A 23,164-nucleotide genomic window follows, 5' to 3' on the forward strand; every position below is an offset into this window, starting at 1 on the left:
ACCTACAACTTTTACTTGAAGCATTTTTGAATATTTTGAGGAAAAAATTTTTTTCGATTTTTACGAGATTTTTCCAAGGGGTACCCCTTCAGATTTCGCGAAATTTTCGTTTTTTGCCAATAACTTCCAAACCGTTGGATTTACGGGGAAATTGCATCAGACCTTTTTTGTAGAGGACGACGAGATCTACAATTTCCATGTAAAAATTCTTTGCTAGCTTCAATAGTTTACGAGTAATTTGCAAAAAACTGTTTTTTCGTTTTTCGTCAATAACTCGTAAACTATTGATGTTAGCGATAAACTTTTATACAGAAATTGTAGGTCTCGTCGTTCTCTACAAGAAAGGTCCTATGCAATTTTCCCGTATCTTCAAGGGTTTAGGAGTTATTGAGGAAAAACGAAATTTTTTTCCAAAAGTTCGCCGTTTCGACGCTGGGATGGTCGGATTTTGTCAACTTCAATAAAATGCCAAATAATCATACTTAACTCATTAAATATCGAAATTAGAAGATAAATGCACTATTTTTAATGATAGGAAATGCGTTTTACCAAGGTACATAAACTTTTGGTATTGACTGTATAGCTAATACATCCTTAAACGCGCACGAGCTTCTGCCGTGTACATACTGGTCATAAGTGTTTACGACGTTTCGTTTAATAAGTACTGTAATATTTAAGAGAATATTCGATACGATAAATTACGTATTATTATTGTTTGATTCGCCAAACGTAAACTTGCACTGAATTTGTAAAAATAAAAGGAATTCATTTATCTTTAATTATCCAATACTTTATTAATATGGCAGTCGTCCTAAAATTCATAGTGTGAATGAAAGTATTTCTCGTAGCCTGTACAGGGATCGATCGAGCATAGACGAGACTCTCAAAACGTTTGCATTAAAATATGACTCACTGCGACCCGGTTTTTGGAGCAGCGGATCGCTATCGTAGATCCATCCCCGAATCGGCTCGGGCCGGCATGAATTTCAAGAAGGTACCCGAGGATTTCGATTAATCGGTCGAAGATCCCCGGTCGGGGACCCCACGAAATGGTTTTGAAACGTGGCCAAGGCCTTAAGTCACCTCCAATCGGCCGGATGCCCTCGCGGACTCGGTCACCGAACAGTTCTATCCGATTATCGCGACGCCGGCTTAACGTCCTCCAGAGACTTTGCGCAAATCCACCGGCCGAAACCCTTATTTCGCGTCTCCCCTCCAAAGTCGACTTTCCTTCGATTCCGCGGAGGCGTGTTCCCGTTTGTAGCGTCGTATCATTATACATGGACTAACGTTGCATCACTGCACGTAGCAAATTAAAATTCATATAGTAATTAATATGATAAATTAACCCTTTCGCTTCGAGCGCCGGATATATCCGGCATCCAGACGGTCATTCCACGGAATTCCATTCTGTGACGGGAAGACAAGTTAGAAGGGGTGCAATTAAAAATTAACGGCACTGTAAATTGTTACAGTATCGTCGAGGACGACGAGAAATAATCAGTCTTGTCGATATCACGATCGAAAACGCATCGCTGCTCTGTTCTACTTCTATAAAGTCCAACTGCATATTAACAAAGAACTGTACTAAAGCATTATATTATTCTTTTTTTTTTATATTGTAATAAAAGTTATTACGACAGTTGACGGCACATTAGCGGACGGATTGCCGAAGCGAAAGGGTTAACAATAAGATTTATAAAAATAAACGAATATACGGATTGGCATGGAATAATATAGAATGCTGATAAAAGTGGATAGGCTTAAAAACCACAAACGCAGTCGACGGATTTCGCTCTGGTCGTAACGATAGAAACGAGGTACGTTCCGGGTAAGAATATCCGAGTGAACGAGTTCACAGACAGGCTGGTTAATTAGGAAAGTTACGCATTTACGCGGTAATCGTTTCGTTCTAGGCGCAGTTTCGCCTGCTTTTGATACAGTGGCCGGCAAAGGGCAGCTATTAATACCAGAGAAAAGTTGATCGCTCTACCGGACTGCTTTTACGGATTGAATATTTAAAGAGAGACCGCACTGCGAAAACTGTAAACTGTGTGATAATTCGTGTATCGTTCTCTGCCGCAAAAATTCATAAAGCTGTCGTGCACTCCCGTTGGTCAGCTTAAGCGTATAACGTATAACTATTGTAAGAGTTTGAATGGACAAATGCAAAGTGACATTTTAACGTGTTATTATAATAATTAATTTCAAAAAACGCTCATGTTTCATTGAAGTTGTTGTGTTCGTTTGAAGTACATTTTTATTGAATTTGTTATCGATTTAATGATTTAATTCGATGATTCATTATATTATTTGTACGCCTCTATACGATTTAATGATAAAAAATTTGTCTTATGAAATATTCATGAGACTTTTTAATAAACTATTACGATTTATGAGCGTAGGTGTGCCTCCGATATTCGAAAATTGTTCGGTGGCCGACAATAAAATTGCAAAACACTGGGATGTACGCAAAGCACGAAAACGCTTAACTAGAAAAGTTCGCAACCCAATTAGCCTGTGCAGAATTTTGCAGTTCAACCCTTCCCATCGGCCTGTCCCGGGCTCGAACGATAGACACGCTCGACGTCGTACATGGAATCGACTTATAAAAATGTCGATGCCGTGCTCCGCGAGCAGAACCATTTTTACAGGAACCATCCAGCTGGCGTCTTTCCAACCTCTCTCACCCTTCACCCATCATCCCTGCAGTCGTTCAAACGTACGAGATATATCTCGTAGTTACATACAATATTCCCGCGTTTCTCATTCTAATCCTGGTTCGACAGATCTTTCTTCGCAGAATTATCTTGTTTATACCGTTGAGCGACGGAAAAAAGAGATTCATGTGTAAAGAAAAAGAGAAAAAAATTGTCGCAATTATTCAACAATATTAATCAACATCTGTTAAGATCAGGGATGTATTTGAAATATATCAAAGAATAGGAGAAGTACGTAAAAAGAAGGGATTTATCCACGTGTCCAAAGGGTTGCAGCGGACCGTATTTACCGTTGATATTGTGTGCGGCGGGATGCGGTGGGCCTGTTTGCTCAGGGCGGGAACTAAACGCGATCGTGGTTCGGAACAAGTTCGAAACAAGTAGCTGCGGCCACGGAAAGGCGTTTAATTGCCGAACTTCCGTAACCCAGTTTCTCGTTCCTCCTTTTCTTCGGCTCCCTCTTGCTCGCGACTCGAATTTCGTTTCTCCCGAGAAAGATCTGTGGAACGTCGTTGACGAAAAAGAAGGAGCATGGGGAGGGGGGACGTTAATTGATGACAATGTCCGGCCTACTTGGCGCCACACCAATTTCCGTCTTGGATGATAATTAAACGAGGGTTGAGACTAATCAGACTCGATTGTCGCGAAACGGAACAAAAAGAGGCTTGCAAACTTTTTCATTGCTATCGTCGAAACTATTTGTTGTCTTGTCTAGAATTGTTCGAAATGGAACAAGTCGTATTCCGTAGGAACGTTATTCGAGACTGTCTCAGGACGCCTTTAATTGCATTTGACAAACGATTTCACAAATAGAAAATAAAAAGAAGAAATCGTATAAGTACGTAATTACAGTTAAATAATGAATCATACAATAAATCACGAATAATTTCAATAAATTCGTACTGTAAATAAATTTAGTCAATTTTCATGTAACAATTTTTACGTTCTTAACGTCTCTGAAACATTTTTAAAGCTGTTCCCGTCATTTGCATTCAAGTCCAGTTTAGGTCCGCTATGTCATGAGACTTATAAACGAGGATGTATGCACGTGGGAGTGCACACATCGTTCGTTTCTAAAAGCAATCCTTGCTTCATACTATATGCAGACTCGAAAGGCCGTTTTCGACTCTACGAATAATTCAGCTGGCTCGCGGGCCGAAAAGTGTCAGGCTGTAACGGAATAACGAAGCGAAGGGGTTGAAACGACACATATTCGCCTCGGTGCAAGAGATTCTCGTGCTTCCAACGGGCGACCTTGTTAAACCTACGCGGATCGATACGCGATTCCTCTCATGGAATTAAATATATTACACAGAACTCTCTCCCTCGCTAACAGAAATCATTGAATCCCTGAAGTGAGAAAGTTTAACGATATTTGCTCAGTCTGTTCACGAGTCTTAGGACTCAGCGTAAAACGTGATACGATGTGAACATTGTGAATCTACAGATTAAAAGTGATATTTTAATAAATTATCAAAGAAAGGTGTGTTAAATTTAAATGCTGTAATACTATCTGTACATTTGCACACTTTCCTTTGAAGAAGAATTGTATTTAAATTAAATTACTCGTGATTTATTACAAGATTATTAAATTTTTCGACAAACGATAAGGACTTGGGGACACCCTAAGAACGTACTTAATGGTCTGACAATTCCTTGATGAAACTTGGAATATTAATGGCAATTTGGGAATTGTAATTGCTAGTCAGTCATGTAAAATGATTAATTCCCAATCCCTATGGACGGGTAGATTAACCAGACGCATATTTTCGAATCCGCACTAGAGATACCCGGCAGCTAATTTCATCGGCGATTTAATCATCGATCAAGAGGGAAGCGAGCATTTGCATAATCCGGATAGCTCTCCGGTCGCTCCATATTTATCGTGGCTCCTAGGAATCCTCGATTCTCGAAGTTGGTTCGTGTCTACCCTCGGGTATCTAGCAACAAGCAACATTTCGGAGCGTTCTTGATCGCTGTAATTACTACCGAGGGACAAGGAATTCGTTTCGGCCGCAGTAAATTCGACGTTGCCGGCGCTACCTAACTGTTCCTTATTCCGTTCGATGATAATTAGAGGGCTGGCAGGTTGCTCGTTGCAGATTCGCCGAGGCCAATTTGAAAGTCGAAAACGAGAAGTGGCCCCCAACCCTCCCACCCCCTCTCCCCTTCCCCTTCTCGAATTTCATCCGGAGCAGAGACTTCGCTTTTCGGCCGTTATCTCGACTAATTGCGAAATATCGTTCCGCTCTAATTGTATACTCGTGCCAAGCGCGACGACGACGTGGACGGGGGTTGTTGTTCAACGCCTCGTCCCACAAAAGGCGGCGGATAACGTTTAGCGCGTGATCGTCGCAAAAATTGCTGGCCTTTGTTAAACGCCGCGGCGAATAGCCGATTTGGCGGAGGAACGCGAATTTTTAGACCGAAGGTATCGTCGGGCGACACGCTACTTCCATGCAAATTAAAATATCGCCCTCCCACTAAATGGATACTGGAAATTATTCTAGCCAAGTTCTAGCCTGGAAAAATTTCGTTTTACCTTTCGCTCTGACGCATTTCGTTAACCCATTTTTTGATTGCACATTCTGCCGGCCATATTAATTATAATAAAAATTATTACGAAGTTCCATGTAATAATTTTTTTTTAATGATTAATACAGTACTCGATATTTCATATAATGACCAGAGAAATGCGTGATGCAGTTAATAAATAATTTGCTTTCTCGGGAACAGCAGCGGCAAAGTAATTCTTAGACTGCGAGACGAAACGTTCGCGGAGTCAATTTAAATAATGAAATCTAAATTGAGATTGCTTTCACTCTTCGAGACCAATGATGTGTGTACTATATTCTCGATGCTCATATTTGCGAATTACGTGCGTTCGTTTCCTCTGCAGATATTTTTAACCTAGCAATTATTTAAGAAATTTAGAGTACATCTTATTTTTATCTCGTCGAAGAGTGCAACGCAGATAGCTTAGCCAGTTTCCGCAGGGGTATTTTGGGTATTATCCTGAAATTGTTTCCAACTGGCACGTGAACTATCACGCGAGCTCGCGGGGTATCCCTTTGCCCTCGGTTCACCCTCGTTCTAGCTAGCCCGGGTACGACCTCGGCCCGAACTTCGAGACGAGCCGTTTTTAACCCTGAATTTCCCGCATACGATCATAAGCGAGATCGGCAACCGGTCGTTTTCGCGTTCGTCGAGACCACGCGCGATTTTGACACGGAACGGGAATTTAACATGAATATCGTGACGTGAAACGCAACCTTGGAGAGGTACTCCAAACGAGTTAAAAATGTCAATCGAGTTCTATACTCGTGTCCTGAAAAATGATGGTTCGTAGAAATCCGAGTTGAACGAAACGAGTGAGTACGGTTTAATTGGCTCAAATAGCAGGGATTGCATTTCGTATTCATTCATTTGGGGATTAAACTCTGTTATTGTCTCTCGAAAGCGATGACACTAACTTGAAATTACCTGCGCCACTATTGTTCCAGGTGAATTTCATTTTAATTCGATATGAAATTGTGCGACAGCTGTTTGCGTGACATCTCTTAGAAGAGGAAACTAAATCTATCTCTGCCGCAAAATATACTCTCATTAATTGACATATGAACTTTCTGATAGTTCGGCCAGGAAAGACTTCCAGATAGGAACTTAGTACAAATGTGACACTTTTGATATTAATTCATACGTACATACACATATATTCAATTATTAAGAGTTCAAAGATTGCAGATCTTCGCTTGGTATTGTTTCCAAAGATTAGACAGGTCTCATGAATTCGAATACTGATTTCAAGTAGGTACGCTTAGAATTAGTGGAATGAGGAAGAATTGTGAAATAAAACTGCTAAATTCGTCCTTATTCATTTATTAATCAGAATTCAATCGACTTCTTTTGTTTATTTCGTCGTAACATTCATTAGCACATACATTGCATTGAAAGACCAACATATTTTACAATATTTTACAATTTGAGATACAGAGAATCTTAAACTAGATCGTAGTTCTTCGCTTGATACCGTTTCCAAAGACTTAGAAAACGCTACCAACCCAGGTCTCACCGCGTGGAATCTGGTCAAGGATCGCGAAATAAAAGTACCAAGATTCATTTCCATTAATATATTAATTTGAATTTAGCCGACCTTTATCCCAGCAATATTTCTCCTTCATTCATCTCAAAATTCATTACCACGTACATTAAATTATTGAAAGGAAGGAGTGATAATTTCCGATTTTAAATAATTTCAGGATTGGTCACTTAGTCAAGGTCCCCGAAATAAAAATTCTGAAACTTCTTTCTATTAATTAATTAATCAGAATTATACATTAATTCTAAGATTCGTATTTTGAAATTTTGCTTATAACTGATCAATTAATAACAATTAGATAAATGTTTTAATGTGAAAATGTATTTCTGTTGCAGGATGACACACGTATCATGAAAGTAGCCGATAAGAAGAGATGGATACACGACCCAAATAGTAAGTGAAATCCTATTACCAGGATATAAAGAAATATCAATTTAATTAACAAAGTTCTCTGTAACATTTTTCCAATAATCTGTCACTTTTTCGTATAACCAGATATCCGTTAGCTCAGCAATAGGTTACCGAAAACCGATGAAGACTAGTTCGTCCTTCTTTTAACTCTCACAATCAGTCTAAATAGTTAATTGATTTACGTACTCTGCTTCATTCTCGTTTCTCAATCTCATCGATAATCCTAATTTAAGACATGAACTTTCCCAGATCCTTTTATCGTACATTAAACAATGTATGAGACAGGCAATATCGTTTCAATTCGTTTGCAGTCTAAAGATTAGATAATCGTGATATCCGTTAATGGGAGAATGAATGGGCCACCGAAAACCGATCAAATCATTGTTCGTACTTTTTAACTCTCAGCCTAAATAGCCAATTAGTCGAAAGTTTGGGACTAACCCAGTTCGGCGAGTGGAAATTTTGTCGCCGAGGAAAAGAGTGAGGAAAAAAGTGGCGAAAAGATGGCATATTAAAGTTTCGGAAGAAGTTCGGGAAGAACCTTTGCTACGCAAATTATACAGTATTATGATAATCGGTCCGCGGTATACGTAACTTTTACCTTCTCCTACAGCTACTTCCGGCCGTGGTTACCAATACTCTAACGAAACTCGCTCTCCATTAACTTTCTGATTAAATTATCTTTACTTCGAATTCAATGTACTTTAAATTTGACGCGTTCGCTTTCAAACTTTTCTTTCCGGGTTCATCGTCGATAATTTAAACTTTTCATATTTGAGATGGGATTTAATAAAAAGCGGTTTAATAGAAATCTGAAGAGGGAAACTGTAATTTATTTATTTATGTCAATATTCAACGACAGCAAGTGCTTTAATTGAACTTGAAGAGATGAGGCATAAGAGAGATAAATTAAATTTAAAATTAATAAGTACATAATTTATGCAGTTCTAATTTAAAAACGCAAATAAATATAGTAATAATAGTAACAATATTATTTAAGAAGAATTTCCAACAAAATATTATATAATTTGAACTGGTCTTGTTTTACTACTTGAGACTCAATAAGTAAAGTCATCGTTTTTATCAAGACTAGGTATCAACTTTCTGAGACCAGATTTAACAGGAACGAGCATAAATCCGGAGAGAGGAAGGATAATATGTATCAACGCGCGTTGTCATTCGCGCGGAAAAACCCTATGAAAGGTATATTTATCGCGTTTACTCGTCGCTATCGCGAGGCAATACGTTTCCCGGTGAACTCGTTTAACGCGAGCAATGTTGCTGCACCGATTCTATAAATATTCAACGTTTGCTAGACACGGTGTCGCGCGAATAAATTCGTTTCCAGCCTCCTCGATCTCCGGTTAGTTAGAAGCTTCTCTCCGTCGTTTCTAACATCTCATCAAAGGTGTCTTAGGACACAAACGAGTGTTTAGTATTCATCGAAAAATCTGATACAAAATGACACAATCATGATCAAAGGATAAATCATGTACAACGAGTCGCATAATAAATCGTCGTTTATTAATTCTATCGAACCGAACTGTGTATGAATTCATTATACGAGTATACGTGTCTTTGTATTTGAACAAATTAATATATGATTCTGTCAGACCTCATAATAAAATCAGTTGCTAATGGATCACTTTAAATGACGCTCCTTAATTATTCATCATCCTGTGTATAGGAGACATTTCATTCGTGGAAATATCAAACGTTTTCATATGTTCACAGTCAATTAAATTTGATATATTTTAACAATTTGGATACGGATAACAGATTTGTGAACGTACTGATGATTACGACACAAGTCGATGCCTGATTTTTTATGCGAATCAGTGCCCAAAAGGAAGATATTACTGCGGCCTTTGAATCGTTAACCAGACTGGCGGAACGAATACTACGTCCGATTCTTTTGTAAATTGCGTGGTTAGATCAGTCTACCGGACAGACACACAAAGAACGAGCGTAATCGCGCGCATTCGTTGGGTTATTGCTACGATAACGATTTCGCCGTTTCATCTCTCCGTCCATCGCGCTTGTTTCTTTCAATGCCCCGCGCACACAATTCGTCGTCCTTTTTTTTCCCCTCCGCTTCCATCGGCGAACATGCAAACAAGTAATGCGCAAACGTTATCGTGTTTTTTGTTCTCGTGCGCCTGCAGGATTTCACGACTCCTGTCCGACGAGCGGAAAACAGGAGCGGGGGTTTTAATTTTACGGGCAAGTAATTTTATTTAAATTCCCGCTGGTTTATTTCAAATCGAAAATTCGTCGGCTTCCGGCTCTTCGCGGAATCGATAAATCAGAGCCGAGCCGGCCGTCCCTTGACACGATTTTCCGCGGGCTCGTTCGTCGGAATTGAATCGCGGCGGCGTGGGCGGAATTGCCGGTATGCTCGCCGCAATTACTTTGTCCCCTTTCGCCGGAAATAACCGCGGGTCTAGCAACGCTGATTCGAGCCCTCTGCTCATAATAATAGCCTCGGCCACCCCTTTGTGTCCGTTCTTCTCGCTGCCCCGAAAGTAAACGCGAGCCACGAGGGTTCCAACGAATGTCGCACCGGCCGAGGGTTGAATATTCACCCGTGATTGTCGCGATTCGAGGGGCTGTCAGGCCGAGGGAAGTTCGCGGTCGGTTTGGTGGAAACGTTATTTTGGGAAGCGAGTAAACGCCGGTCAATAGTTCTACAAGAACTTTGCTCGTGTCGTATGAGTTACTCCTTATCTCCTTCGGTTATCGTCCCTGCCTGTGGCGATGCACGGACTACATAGATCTCTCCGTGCGCGCGTAAGCGCATCCTTAATTCGGATGCGCCATGATTCTCCGTTGATAGTCTACTCGACGACAGATTCCCTTGCGTAATTTATGCGGTCACTCAACGATTTCCTGCCGCGAGAAATTCGAGTGAAAATCAAACGATTCGGGACGACCATCTTTATAAAGCATACTGCATTCTGGATTGGCATGCTTGCCTGGTTGCAATTGAAATTGAAACTGTATGCATGCATGTATGTGTCTACTGTGTATTAATTTATTTCAAACTCCTCTGAATGTACAATTTATGTTACAAAAGAAGGACGTGATGACTCTCGATCTTAAATACCAACTTCTAGAATTGGTAATTTATTCAAGGATCGTGAAATAAGGATGCCAAGATTTCTTTCGACTCGTTTATTGGCCCAGAAATGGACTTGGTTTACAATTTGCCTCTACTTACTCATCCCTCCGTACCTTCGTCATTCCATCCTCTCTCCACTTTCTTATTCTTCTTCTTAGTTCGATTCGTTTATTAAATTTTAAAATACAGAGATTCTAAACTAGATTGTAATTCTTCGTTTGGTACCGTTCAAACAATTCAGGTTATTGCAATATAAACGTGTACAGATGGTCCCATTCTAGTCACATACGTGCGACGCATGGCAATGAAAGGATTAACGGTATTCTGTGTTTCAACTTAGCAATTCCGATTTTCCCTATCGATTCTATCGTATCCACTGTTGTATACTCGCTGAATCATCATCGACATTGCATAATCAACATTTCCAAGAACATAACAAAAGCTTAGACTAGTTAGAACTAGACATGCAATAGCAGACAATCGCGATAAATTAATCACCCATCTGCGCTCGTTATCGCGCAATGATTAGCCCCCTCCCCCTCTCCCGTTGTTATCCTGTCACGTTCAATTAGACCTATACCGGGAACGAATCCATTATATCGAACGATCGTTACGGTTACTGAACCCAGTCTCTAAGTATCGGTTGATAGAGACATAAATAATCGTCGCGGCATCGAGTTGCGCGATAAAATTAATCACGGTTCACGATGCTCGCAATGCTCCCGCAAGGTAAATGGTAATTTACAACGTCTGGAGATTCGTGGATCCTCCTTGGTAATTCTGGCTGCGCGTAATAATCCACGAGAACGATTTATGAAGCTCGCCGAGCTAGAATATTCCAGGGAGCTGTGTTTTCCGAGCTGCGTTTAGATTATCGGATCATTCATCTTTCTTTTTTTTTTTTTCTTTTTACCAAATTGCTGGGGAATAAAGTGAAACTATAAAGGGTAGCAATTATTCAGTCCACTTGCAGTTCATAAGTTTTAGGATACTTCCAAGTGCACACTGTTCAAAAGCTGATGCGAAATCATATAATATACGAAAATAAAACTAATGCAAAACATAAAAAAAAATAATGCATATCATTATTTGTACAGCATAGCAGAAATCTCAATGTAAATTTGAAATTGAAATGATTGACATTTAATTTTGGATAGAAATCTGTAATTTCGCTACTTTCCATTTATTTGTTCATCCTTTTAGAACGCCCTATTTGTGTTCTGCTTTACGCTATATCCTAAGACTTATGAACAGAGATCGTTGGCTCAGTAATGGAACATCGATTCGTCCATAACTATCCTTCCTCGATCCATTTGAACGAAACCACACATTATCGTTGGCTTATCCCAGCATCTTGGCCATTAACATCGTCGATCACTCGAAATGAATGATCGATCGGGTTCACGGATATCTCCGTTTCGCGAGCGCGTCGCGACGCCTGATCCGCGCAGAAATCTGACCGTTTCGGCCGCATTGTGCGCCGTAATTGTCAGAGGCGTAATATATGCTGTAATCGATATTGTAATGTGGTTTGGAAAAGGGTGGGAGTTACCGATGGCAGAAATAGTGTGCCCTGTAGAATCGAAGCTAAAACAGAAGCTGGATTTATGGGTCGTGTGAATCGCATACTCGCTGTTAAAAAGTTCATTTTCGAAACCATTTATTATTATTAATCGAGCAATTCGTTGTGGAAATAGGTCAACCCCACCTGTGGCAAATATTTAATTTTACCTTGATTTTGCCACTATTTATTATTTATTCCTCACAGCTGCTCTTTGCCCTACTCTCATAACAAATACTTTAATTGATGAAATTAAGATGAATCGATAGGATGACCGTTTTTACGAAAAAGGGGAACGATTCGAGTAGTAATATGAACGGGAATTTCCTCACCGTCCTCAAGTGCTCTCTGAGTGACCAGACGATAAATCCGGCTCAGGGAAGATGCTTCGCGACGTCTGGCCTGTCAGAAACGAAACGTCCGCGCGAATAGTCGAAGCGACGGGTAACCGATTCGCTTGGCGCGAAGCCTTGCACGGTAGCTGTCGGTTCATGTTATCGTCTTTCCGACTAGCATGCAAGAGCACGCTATGCTTTGGTTCAATTTTTCACAGGAACGCTTTAGCCCGATAGAAAAAAAATCCAACCTCGTCCCTGAGTTCGGTCCAATCACTCTTATCCTGGAATCTTCATCTTTGAACTACTACTTTGAAGGTAGATATCGCGATCTCCATTTCCTGTAATTGCACCCTTCTTCCTCGCCGTGGTGTTTTCCATTTGCGAGAGAGGAGTAAGAGTTCGATGCCGGCGCCCTTTGATCGGATTTCTCTGCTCCAACGGGGCTTTCTTAATTTCTGCCTGCTGACTTTAATCCTGCCACTTCCTTTCTCAGTAATACACCGCGGTTTAAGTTACTCCATCACCAGGCAACTTTTAATTAAATGCGTAAAAACCGACAGAAATCACTGTTCATATGTTTAAGACGTATTCCAATGTAATTAAATGAGCGACGAATGAATATGAAAGGACAAATAAAAATCTGGAGAATCTCTAATTACTTTCTAATATTGTATTCCGATTTATATTACTTTACATACTTTCAATTAAAAGAATCACATGTGTTTTATATAATTTGTATTCAACTATGGGGGACGATTTTTGTTACACAATTTGTAAAAGAGAAATCGAATGGGCGAGAATCTAAATTGCTAAGAAATCTGAATCGTAGATGAGTGTGCATTACAGTGGAAGCTTCGTCGAGAAACAGGTCATTGGATAAACGGTGACACTATTTTTCGATGCGAGTAAAATGCATTGGCACGAAGAAGAGACGTGCGCAGTCGGTTCGTAGAATGTTAATATCCACGAGTCCATTCAAGTGTATTAAACACGGCGGCGGGTTCCTCTTCTGAAGTAGAACAACCTAATGTACAGCCAGACCGTGTAGTAGAATAGATCCGTACACGTGTAGCTCGGGACCTGGAAACTAGACTTTGTACAGCGGGATGAAACGAGACTGCGACGGCGGCGTTTAGTTGGGTCAGCGAAATTGAACCGTGTACAATCGGATAATTGAAATCGCATTGCGTATTCTCTTTCTGTACGAGATAATAGAAACTGGAAATTATATTCAATCAGCATCGAGTCGATTTTTCGTAGACTTGTTATACTTTTTCATTTGACGTAGAATTTCATTGAAACTATTCGTGATTCACTCTTTGATTTTGCATCAGATTTTTCGATAGATTATCAGCACTTGAAAGTGTCCTAAAACTTTTATCAATGCAGATAATACAGAATCGTTTTAACATATTGCTACTCGATTCCGTGTTATCTATTGAATTAGCGAAATCACCGTTCGAAGGGCCTCGCCTCGCATAAATCGAATTCCCCGGTAGGAATATCGTGAAACGCGAAGAAATCAGATATTCAACGAACGCGTCGCGACGGAAGCGATGTTAAAATTTAATATGGGGGAAAGTGGCCGCGTTCCGCAGCGTCAATACGCCGCGCCCCGTCGGATTACGGCGCAATATCGACGAGTGGCAAGGGAGGACGGGCCCCCGTGAATTTTTCCACGTCGTCGATCGTGACTCCGAACGCTATAGTTTAATTCTGGCTGTCGTACGCGAAATTTGCCCCGTATTTTAATATCCAGCTGCGTTAACAATCGGGAAATACCGTTCCTCGGGGATTCTTAAATCCTGGCTTTTATCCTCACTTCTTGTTTTTCCACCGAGCAATTCGAGATCTCGTTGAAATACCTCGGATTGAAATTTATTGCCAAAGGGTTGTCAANCGTGATAATTATTGTATATTTATTAATTATTTACTAGAGTCCTGTGAAACTCTTGAAACGGATATTATAAAACAAATTAACTTATCGCTTCGTTCGAATTTAGTAAAACTGACAATGCGAACGTCAAGTGGGCAAACAAATTTACGTGAAAATTATATAGTCGATTTTCGATCAAGCCGGCTGCTCGGCGTGGCTAGTGCGGATGATTAACGAGGATATTATCCGCGAACACGGTATTAAACCGAACAGATCGGGCTACGCAGCATAACGAGAAGGGCGAGGGGTTCAAGTAAGAGTAGAAGGGATGGGAGGAGGTGGGTCCGATCATTGATTTCCGAGCGTGCTTATTGCCAGTTAACCGTGATTGCAGCTTTCCACGTGGATACGATGGTGGCATTCACGCGGTTCCGGAATTTATCTTGAACGGCCGCGCGAGACATTAAATGGCTTTTATGGCTAATTAATGCGAGTTGCGACGCTCTCCTCTCCTTCCTTTGTCGTAGCACGGCGACGCATTCACGATTCCTATCTTCTTGCAAAAAATAACGATCTCATAGTTTTGCGAAAATTACTTTTTATAGCATTTGACATAACATTAAAGAATATTTCACTTAGTGATTCAAATAATTATCGCAAGCTCGATTATGTCAATTTGTTTTTCAGCAGTTTGCGAATACACGCAATTGTCGATCTTTTTTTCAGAGATATTGTAATCCCGAAATCTCGAGCGGTGCAACAGAACCGACGAATGAGGACTGAAACTTCAATCGATGCCGACGATGACGATGCTTTTTTCGACTCTGAGGATGACGACGAGGATCAGGACGAATCCAAGTAAGTGTTTCTATTGTCTTTTTATTTATTTATTTATTAAATAGCATAAAGGTTTTTGCCGTATATAAAATCAAGTTAAGAAGACAGAAAGATATTTCACATGAATGAAATTTAACCAACATATAATATAATAATTTCAATTCGTTATATCGTCAAAAATTTCGCTTATATAATATAATTCAGACAACGAAGCGAATTAAACGTTCACTAAAATGTGTTTCGGTATAACATTTGTTTGAGTCAAAGCGTGTCAAGCTCGGAATAGGATTTAATCGAACGTTAATATAAATGAGTATAAACGCGCATTAAAAGCGAGGGGCCACTCGAACGTTTCCTCTTTCCACTCTTAAAAAACTGAAACAGCTCGTTCCTTTGTAATTGCAAAAAAAATTAAACGTTTATCCCCGGAATTGATCCGGACCTTCTCGCTCGTTCTACTTTCTGCGTACAAACGGCAAAGCAACGCGTACGCACGCATGCACGGCGCGGACGCTTTCAAAAAAAAAGAAGAGAAACGCTGACGTATGATCGAATAATTCGGTTTAATTGGTTCCTCTGTTCCCTGTCCTGTAAGTCGTATTGTTTCGTTAAAACGATAAAAAAGGGGACGGGGTAGAGATACGTTGGCGGAAAAATGAAAAACGAAAGGGAAAAAGCGTGGAGCCGACGTACACGCGTGCACACGTACACGTGTATATATGGGGGCGAGTCCCAGCGGGCGAACAGACGCCAACGACTGTTTTGTTTTTCACGAGACATTAAGCTAGAATTATTGGTTTCGCCTGTTCCCGGGCATCGAACGCAACGCTCGCCACCCCTTGGGACGCGGCCGAATAAAAGATTAACTTTACAGGTCGCGTGCTCACGGATGCGTGCCCTTTAGTGAAAAGGGCACGACTGCCTTACTTTCCGAAATATTGAAAACCGATCGTTACTTGCATTCATTTGAATGTGTAACGAGAAATCTGATAGATCCGTAATTTATATACACACATCAAATGTTCCGGACAATATAAATTAATTATATGTACGAGGTATACATTAATTATAGACGTATAAAATGTTATTGTTTTATTTACGTCGGATTCGTTGCTATACGATATACAATTATGATTATGTATAAGGCTTATACGTGGTCTGACCACGAAAACTCTTATACTACTTAAATCTTTTAACCGGTTCTTTATGCTCGTCGAACGCAAATTAGCGATACATGATTCAGNATTATTATTATTGCAACAATTAAAATATTCATTAATTTAAAATGAACAATAAAGCGAGATTGAAGTTGAAATCGTTGATTACACAAATATAAATAACTAAATATGATATATTTGTAATTTTGACATTTCCATTTTCACAATTTTGTTTAATATAATGAGAATGTCTCATATCGTGAAATTGTGCGACTTCACTTTCTGATAACTAATTTCGTATACCGAGATAATGGAATGTACGGAAAGAGAGCAAGGTAACAATTTTCCTTGAGACGAAATCGAATATCGTCTTTGCGAAGCTCGCTGGATTTCGTTGAAATTCAGTCGAGCCTGTACTATATCTTCGCCGAGAGGCATCGCCTCGGAGTGCGATAGAAGCTCGCGAGAGAATAAAAAATGAATTTCGAACGACACCGTCGAGGTGGAAGAATAGAGCAGCGGAAAAGAAACACGTGGATCCGGATGCGTTTACTTTAGCGCGGAGCCACGTCAAACAGGAGCTACCCTGCTGCCTAGAGGGAAAGGGGTAGGGTTCGGAGGTCGGTCGGCGGTCGGGAGAAAGAAAAATTCCACGGGGAGAGCAGCTCAGACGGAAGACGAACGAACGCGAGCGGAGAGAAAAGGCAGGGGTGGAAAAAGCCAGCGTTGCCAGCGAAACATTTCTTCCTACTTAAATTTGCACGAGCGAGCAGAGCAAAGAGGGTTTTCCATCCAGAACCTACATCCCTCTTTCGCTTTTTTCCGACTGTCCCCTATCGCGTTCCCGTTCTCGCCACTCCTGTTTCATTACGAGTGAGTTCCCGGAAAATGTCTCGCGGTACGCTTGCCCGGAGGATTACACCGACGGGAAACAAGCCTAATTGCGAGACGACGCGCGACCTCCCGAGCAATCCGAGTTTCGAATCACCGCCGATGTCCGACAAGTCCGGCTTTATTCTACTTGTACAAACACACTGTTACCAGTATTAGGACACTTGTTTCATGCAGTGGTTGATGCATTATTGATATAGCGATTGATATAGTGTTTTATATACTGATTGATTAATTAGTGAATAAGGATCAGGAATAATTGGTGATGAACGAACTAATTCATCGATTTCTGAAGTGTTCGAGATAGAAGAAAATTGTATACGACCTTTTTCACACGTAATAGCAGTACCTATAACTTATATTTAAAGCATTTCTCGATATTTTGAAAAAAAAAAGTTTTCAATTTTTCCGAGATTTTTCCAAGGGGTACCCCTTCAGATTTCGCGAAATTTTCGTTTTTTGTCCATAACTCCCAAACCGTTGGACTTACGGGAAAATTGCATCAGACCATTCTTGTAGAGGCCGTCGAGATCTACAATTTCCATGTAAAAGTTTGTTGCTAGCGTCAATAGTTAACGAGTAATTTGCAAAAAACTGTTTTTTCGTTTTTCGTCAATAACTCGTAAACTATTAATGCTAGCGAAAAAGTTTTATATGGAAATTGTAGATCTCGTCGTCCTCTACAAGAAAGGTCGTATGCAATTTTCTCGTAGGTCTAACGGTTTAGGAGTTATTGAGGAAAAACTAAATTTTTTGTCAAAAGTTTGCTGTTTCGACGGTGAGAAGACCGGATTTTGTCGATACCTATAAAACGTCAATTAATCGTACGTAACTCGTTAAATATCGAATTTAGAAGAAAAATGCATCGAATTTTTATTCATTTTTACAGTAATTACTGTCCCTAATATTTGCGACGTGGATTGTACGTAGACCCGTTCTACTCGTCGCTGGTGCGATTCAATCGCGCTGGAAGGTGTTTTACGGTTTGCCCTGCTCGTCGCTTTTATTTCGCTTAAGGGTGCTTTCAGCTGCGACGTGTTTTTACAACCGATCGGTGGGGGAAAATTGAATGTCGAAGTTAAATATTGAGCTTTCCGCTTTGTTCCGGAATTCGAGAGAGGTTGGATGTGTTCGATGAACTCGGAGTCTGTGAAAATAGCGGGTACAGAACCGGGCACTCCTTCCTCTAGTCTCGGTCAAAAATGTATCCGGTTGTAGGAAACCAAAATGGGGGCAAGGAAGTTTTCGTGAAAATGCCAGCGACGGCTAACAAATTTATACGGTCGCGCGCGTTTCGACGTTGCACGTTTTACGTTCCGACTCGCAGGAGCTCGTTGCGACCATTTCTCGGCTCGGTGTAACTGAAAACCCTTCGTAGCGGAAATTCTCGATGAAAGGGAGGAGGTCAGCACGGGTCACGACGCGAGCACGTACGAGCTTGAACGTCGCCAGAAAATTGTACGCGGAGATCGTTAAGTAGAAGTGGCCCGTTATCCGCACCCTTAACGGCCCTTTGTCCGCGGCCTTTCCATCGAATTCGCTACAATTTCTCCTCTGTTTAACCAACGATTATATTCGAACAGACCGGGTTTAGTCGTCGAATTGAACAATCGCAAATTCGTTTTAACCCACTAATGGCTACCATTCAAATATCCGGGGAAGTAAGAGCAAACACTGCTTCGAGGTCTGTCAGGTGCGATAGAGTATAAGCGTGGATAGGATAGATGAGTTAGTGGATGGACGGTTTAGCTAATCTCGAAGTTTGTATCAAGCTTTCTCTTTACAATTATTTGCACGTTTTGCTGTTACGACAAATAGATTAATTGATGCGATGTAGTTGTATGACGACTGAATCGCGCGAACGGAACAGTGACGATTCCGGGTGACTAAAGAGTATTATGCGTCGGGTCTGAAAGCGGATTTTACCGAGCCCCGGCTTCCGGTTCACAGAAACGACCCTGGCTGTCCCATTTTCCGCGCGCGACAGCTTCGCTCCAGCACCACTCGTCTTTTACACGTTCCTCTTTGTCACAATTAGCGGGCCGCGAAGCTTTTCGAAAACGAAAGTAAGGTTTTGCCCGACCGTGAAACCGCCGCCTTTCAAATGCCAGTTCCCCATTACAAGGTAATTCGATCTTTCCTCTCAAAGGGTATCGACGTGACGAAAGAGATGAAAGTACATGCTTGCAGCTCTTCGCCAATTTTCTGCAAAGAAGACTGAAATCTAATAAGAGATCTTTTCATATTGTAAATATTATAGTGACTTACTGTTCTATACTGCTTGCATTTATTTTTCTAAAGAAATCTAATGATCAGAGTTCATTTGACGATCGCATAAACGTGAATCGTTTAATTTCCGAAAAGGAATCGTACGCGTTTCTTAAATCGGGACGGTCGTAAACGATGGACCGTAAATACGCGGGAGTAAAACGAAACGTGAATTCTTGCGATATCATTGGCTTGGGAGTTCGAACTCAAACAAATCACCGACGACACTCGTTTCATCCTTCCTACGAAAGAATACCAGTTAGTAGAATTATCGTATTCGGTCTTCGATCATTGTTTCTCCCGTTCTCTCTTTCATTCGATAAGACAATTACCTCGGAGCGAACTCGGTCCTCTAGCAATTTACAATTCACTGAAAGCCTCTTAAAAGCATCGCGAACAGAGAAAACAACCGAGTCTTCCGGGGACACGAAAAACACTCGAAAGACGTCGCCGAGTTCCTCTAATGTTCCAAGTTATTCCCGGGTCCCGCCATAAAGAATAGTTTCCATGCCTCTCTATCTTTTCCCCTCGCGCTCTCTCTTTTTCTCTTAGACCTCTCCCGGGGAGAAGGAAGCTGTTGGTCTAACAAAATGTGTATTTACGAGCTTCCGGCCGTCGATAGCGTTCGAGAATGAAAAACGAACGGAACTTAGAGACTCGATATCAAATAAGGAATTTCGACAATTAGGTTTTTATTGATTAACCTAGACATATGATGATTGATACAATGTTTGATACAATATTTCATATAATGAATCAACTAATAATTTGTCTAAACTTTCTTTCCTCTTCTTCGTCTCATTCTTTTTTAAAGTAGAAACAAGGGAAATTTCTTAAAGAGATCCGATATCGAATAACAATTGGAATTCCATCAGATAGCTTAGCGATCTCTACGAGAGAGCACAGAATTCTTTTGAACAATTAGATTTCCTTGCGTCTCGCCTTCGTTTCCAGGCGAGCTTCCGAGCTTGAAAGCTCTCGTCTATTTCTCTTCTCCCTCGTTTACGTCTCCTCTGTTGTTCGTTCTTCTCGAAATCGACGATTCGTCGAAACAAACAGCATGTAAAATCGTGCTCGGCGTTCCGCGTGCCCGCGGCCACCTATTTTATCGATTTGAGAAAAGCTTCGCGCGGTGGAAACCTTGTCACGTTTCACGTTCCGAGCCGCGCTGGGAAAATCGATCGCGTTCCTTCGCTGCAGCGCGAATAAATTCCAACCGATTTATAGTTCACTCGATGCGATGCTGTCCGCGAGGTGAAATTAAAAGGGGAATTGATCGCGGCCTTTCGATCCCTACACTCGCTTCCACGAGTCAGAAAATACGCTACGTAAAACGCATAATCGAATGCCTTCCGTGTGTACAAATAAAAATTTGTGATATTTTAATAATTAATCAAAAAATCGTGCTAACTTAATTAAAAAAAAATTGCAATGCTTTAATACTTGCATACGCGTGGATGAAATTCTGGTTTATGGTCGTCGTATGATTTATCGCATGATTTTTTCCACAGTTTATTACGTGATTACGATCATATGATTTCCTGTCAGATTTTTTTATAAACCCTGACCACTCGAAAGTGCCTTAAGACTTATGAACGGGTTTGTACTCGGTAGACGGTCGCGGTTACGCGGCTCCAGAGGGAGACAAATTACGGGAGGCACTCGGGTGGGAGCGTGCTCGCGTTACTGCCGTCGTAAATTCCGTCGGTTTGCCGGGAAATGAATCAGCAGCTGTCCTGCGACGACCGCGGAAAAATTTAAGTCGTTCGAGGCGCTGCGCTGTAAACAGAAATTTCTTCGAAAGGACAACGCGGTGGACATTCCTCTTCCTATCCTAGTTAACGAGGAAATAGTTTCGCGATTAATGCCAGAGAGAGAGAGAGCCCAGTTAAAACTCGCCGTTGAAAAAAAGAGCGGAGATCTGGTCATACACCAGGCCGAAAATGCGCTTGACTGATACCCGCGTAGTTCGAATCAGCGTAGCTTTTTAAATAATCATTAAAACGTGGATTGTATAAATTTTAAACAAAATTACACGAAGTGCTAACAATATTTCATAATAAAGGATTAAAGGAAATTCTCGGTTTAATTTCCTGAAAATGAAATATGTGAATGTGTGAAATACTGTGAAATAACTCGAAACGTATAAACATAATCTACTACCGTTTAATCTGTGTGACGTCGTAAAACGGTTGAGCATTGCTAATCTGAAATCTGGATGAGAAACCATGGCCGTCTGACCACGCGTTGACACGTTCTACTGTGTACGCGATATCGTTCCGGTCGTAGCTAAAAAGAGAGCAGCAGTAGATCCCGAGTAGGATGAAACTAATTGACGAAGAGCGAATTTAGTGGAACGCGGGAACAAGATCGGTGAGCTCGTTTCGAAGGGGAGCGTGTTTGCGCGCGGAAATGCATCGGCCAGGCGGATAAATTAGTCTATTCGATTGGATTCCTTGATGCCCTTTGCCGTCTCTCCTATCTGTGGACGCGCATCTCGACTGGCTCGCTGGAATTAGGTCCCCCTCGGACGCGTGTGCGTGCGCGTCCCTAAACCGGACACCGAAATGAATGCCGCTGCATGCAATTCCGGATGCAATAGACTGCGGTCGCCGAGCGTATTTTGCGGCCACGTTTGCACACAAGCGCAGCAGCTAGTTAATGCACTGTCGCTTCGCATAATGCGAGTCGCTCGTTACGCGTTAATCGGCGACGAACCTCGATTAATCGCAAACTACTTTCATGATAAACTGTATCAAAACAGTTAAATCGTGCCTGCGCTCTACCTAATTCTCGAGACTTATTATAAAATGTATAACCGAATCATTTGAATCTATACTTATATTCATTTAAAAAATTGTCAATTTCTTAATGCTAGAAATTATAGTTCACAGTATATATTTATTTTATTTCTAATAAGGACTTTTGATTCTACTCAATCATTTATATGTGAAATCAGTCTTTTTCTAATTTTATTGAAATGACCGAACGAGAATCGTTTATATTCTTTTGTACAAAGTTTCATGAAACTATTCATGATTCGCTGCGCGATTTAGTGGAATCTTCAAATTCAGAGGGTGTTTGATGGTCGGAAGTATCCCGAGATTTATGCACGGATTCCAAAAGTGTTTCGACTGCAGATCAAACATCGGATAATCGTAGCCACCTTATCGCGATTCACGAGCACGTAGAAACGACGAGCGCCGTTTAAACTTCACACGAGTTCCCCATTAACCACTCGACGCGATGCGTTCGCGCGAGCCACTCTCGTTTCGCGGTAACAGTTGCAAGAACGAAGCAGCGTTTTCTGCCTTCTTCTCGGATTTAGTCATAGAACCGAATGAAGATCCCGCGAGAATCTTGAGAACGACTTTACTATTAAACGAAACGCTGCAATCTCTGAAAGCTCCGTAATAGATATCAAGAACTTTAGGAGTAAAATAAAAGAGGAAAGTAAAATGGATATCGTTCGTACAAACAATTACTACTTTTGACTGGCATGGAATAAAAAGACGTATAATATCCTCTTATCATGTGATTGTTACGTATCATTAAAATGTATCACATTAACAGAATATTTTAAGAGTGTGAACGGACAAATGAAAATTTCAATGATTAAGAATTTTCTATACAGATTAATCATTAGACTTTGAATATTAAATAAAACATTTGTGGTATCATTATAGAAAATGAAATCCAAACAGGAATTTATTTATAATTCAAAAACGATGCCTTGAATATTACATACGATTGTATATTTTTTATAAATACATGTTTTCTATAAATCCATAAAATCCACAATATTAATTGTGAACGAAATTCCGCTTTATCGTTTTATACCTCTTTTTTTATGTATCAAAACACTTGAAGATTTATTAGATTAAT

At 40.7% G+C, this 23,164-nt stretch overlaps 1 protein-coding gene across 1 annotated transcript in view; it reads left to right on the forward strand.

The window, feature by feature from the left end:
- The window catches only part of Cow (Proteoglycan Cow), a gene marked incomplete at its 5' end in the record, with an annotated part of 59,778 nt that overhangs the window by 11,004 nt on the left and 25,610 nt on the right, over positions 1 to 23,164 (forward strand). Inside the window, one exon of the mRNA XM_018022208.2 lies at positions 14,853 to 14,984. Coding sequence (XP_017877697.1) covers positions 14,853 to 14,984 — 132 coding nt within the window. The remainder of the gene's footprint in view (positions 1 to 14,852; positions 14,985 to 23,164) is intronic.

This window comes from Ceratina calcarata, unplaced genomic scaffold, assembly GCF_001652005.2.
Source record: "Ceratina calcarata isolate Rehan_Ccalc_2016 unplaced genomic scaffold, ASM165200v1 scaffold283.2, whole genome shotgun sequence".
Taxonomy (NCBI): Eukaryota; Metazoa; Arthropoda; class Insecta; order Hymenoptera; family Apidae; genus Ceratina; species Ceratina calcarata.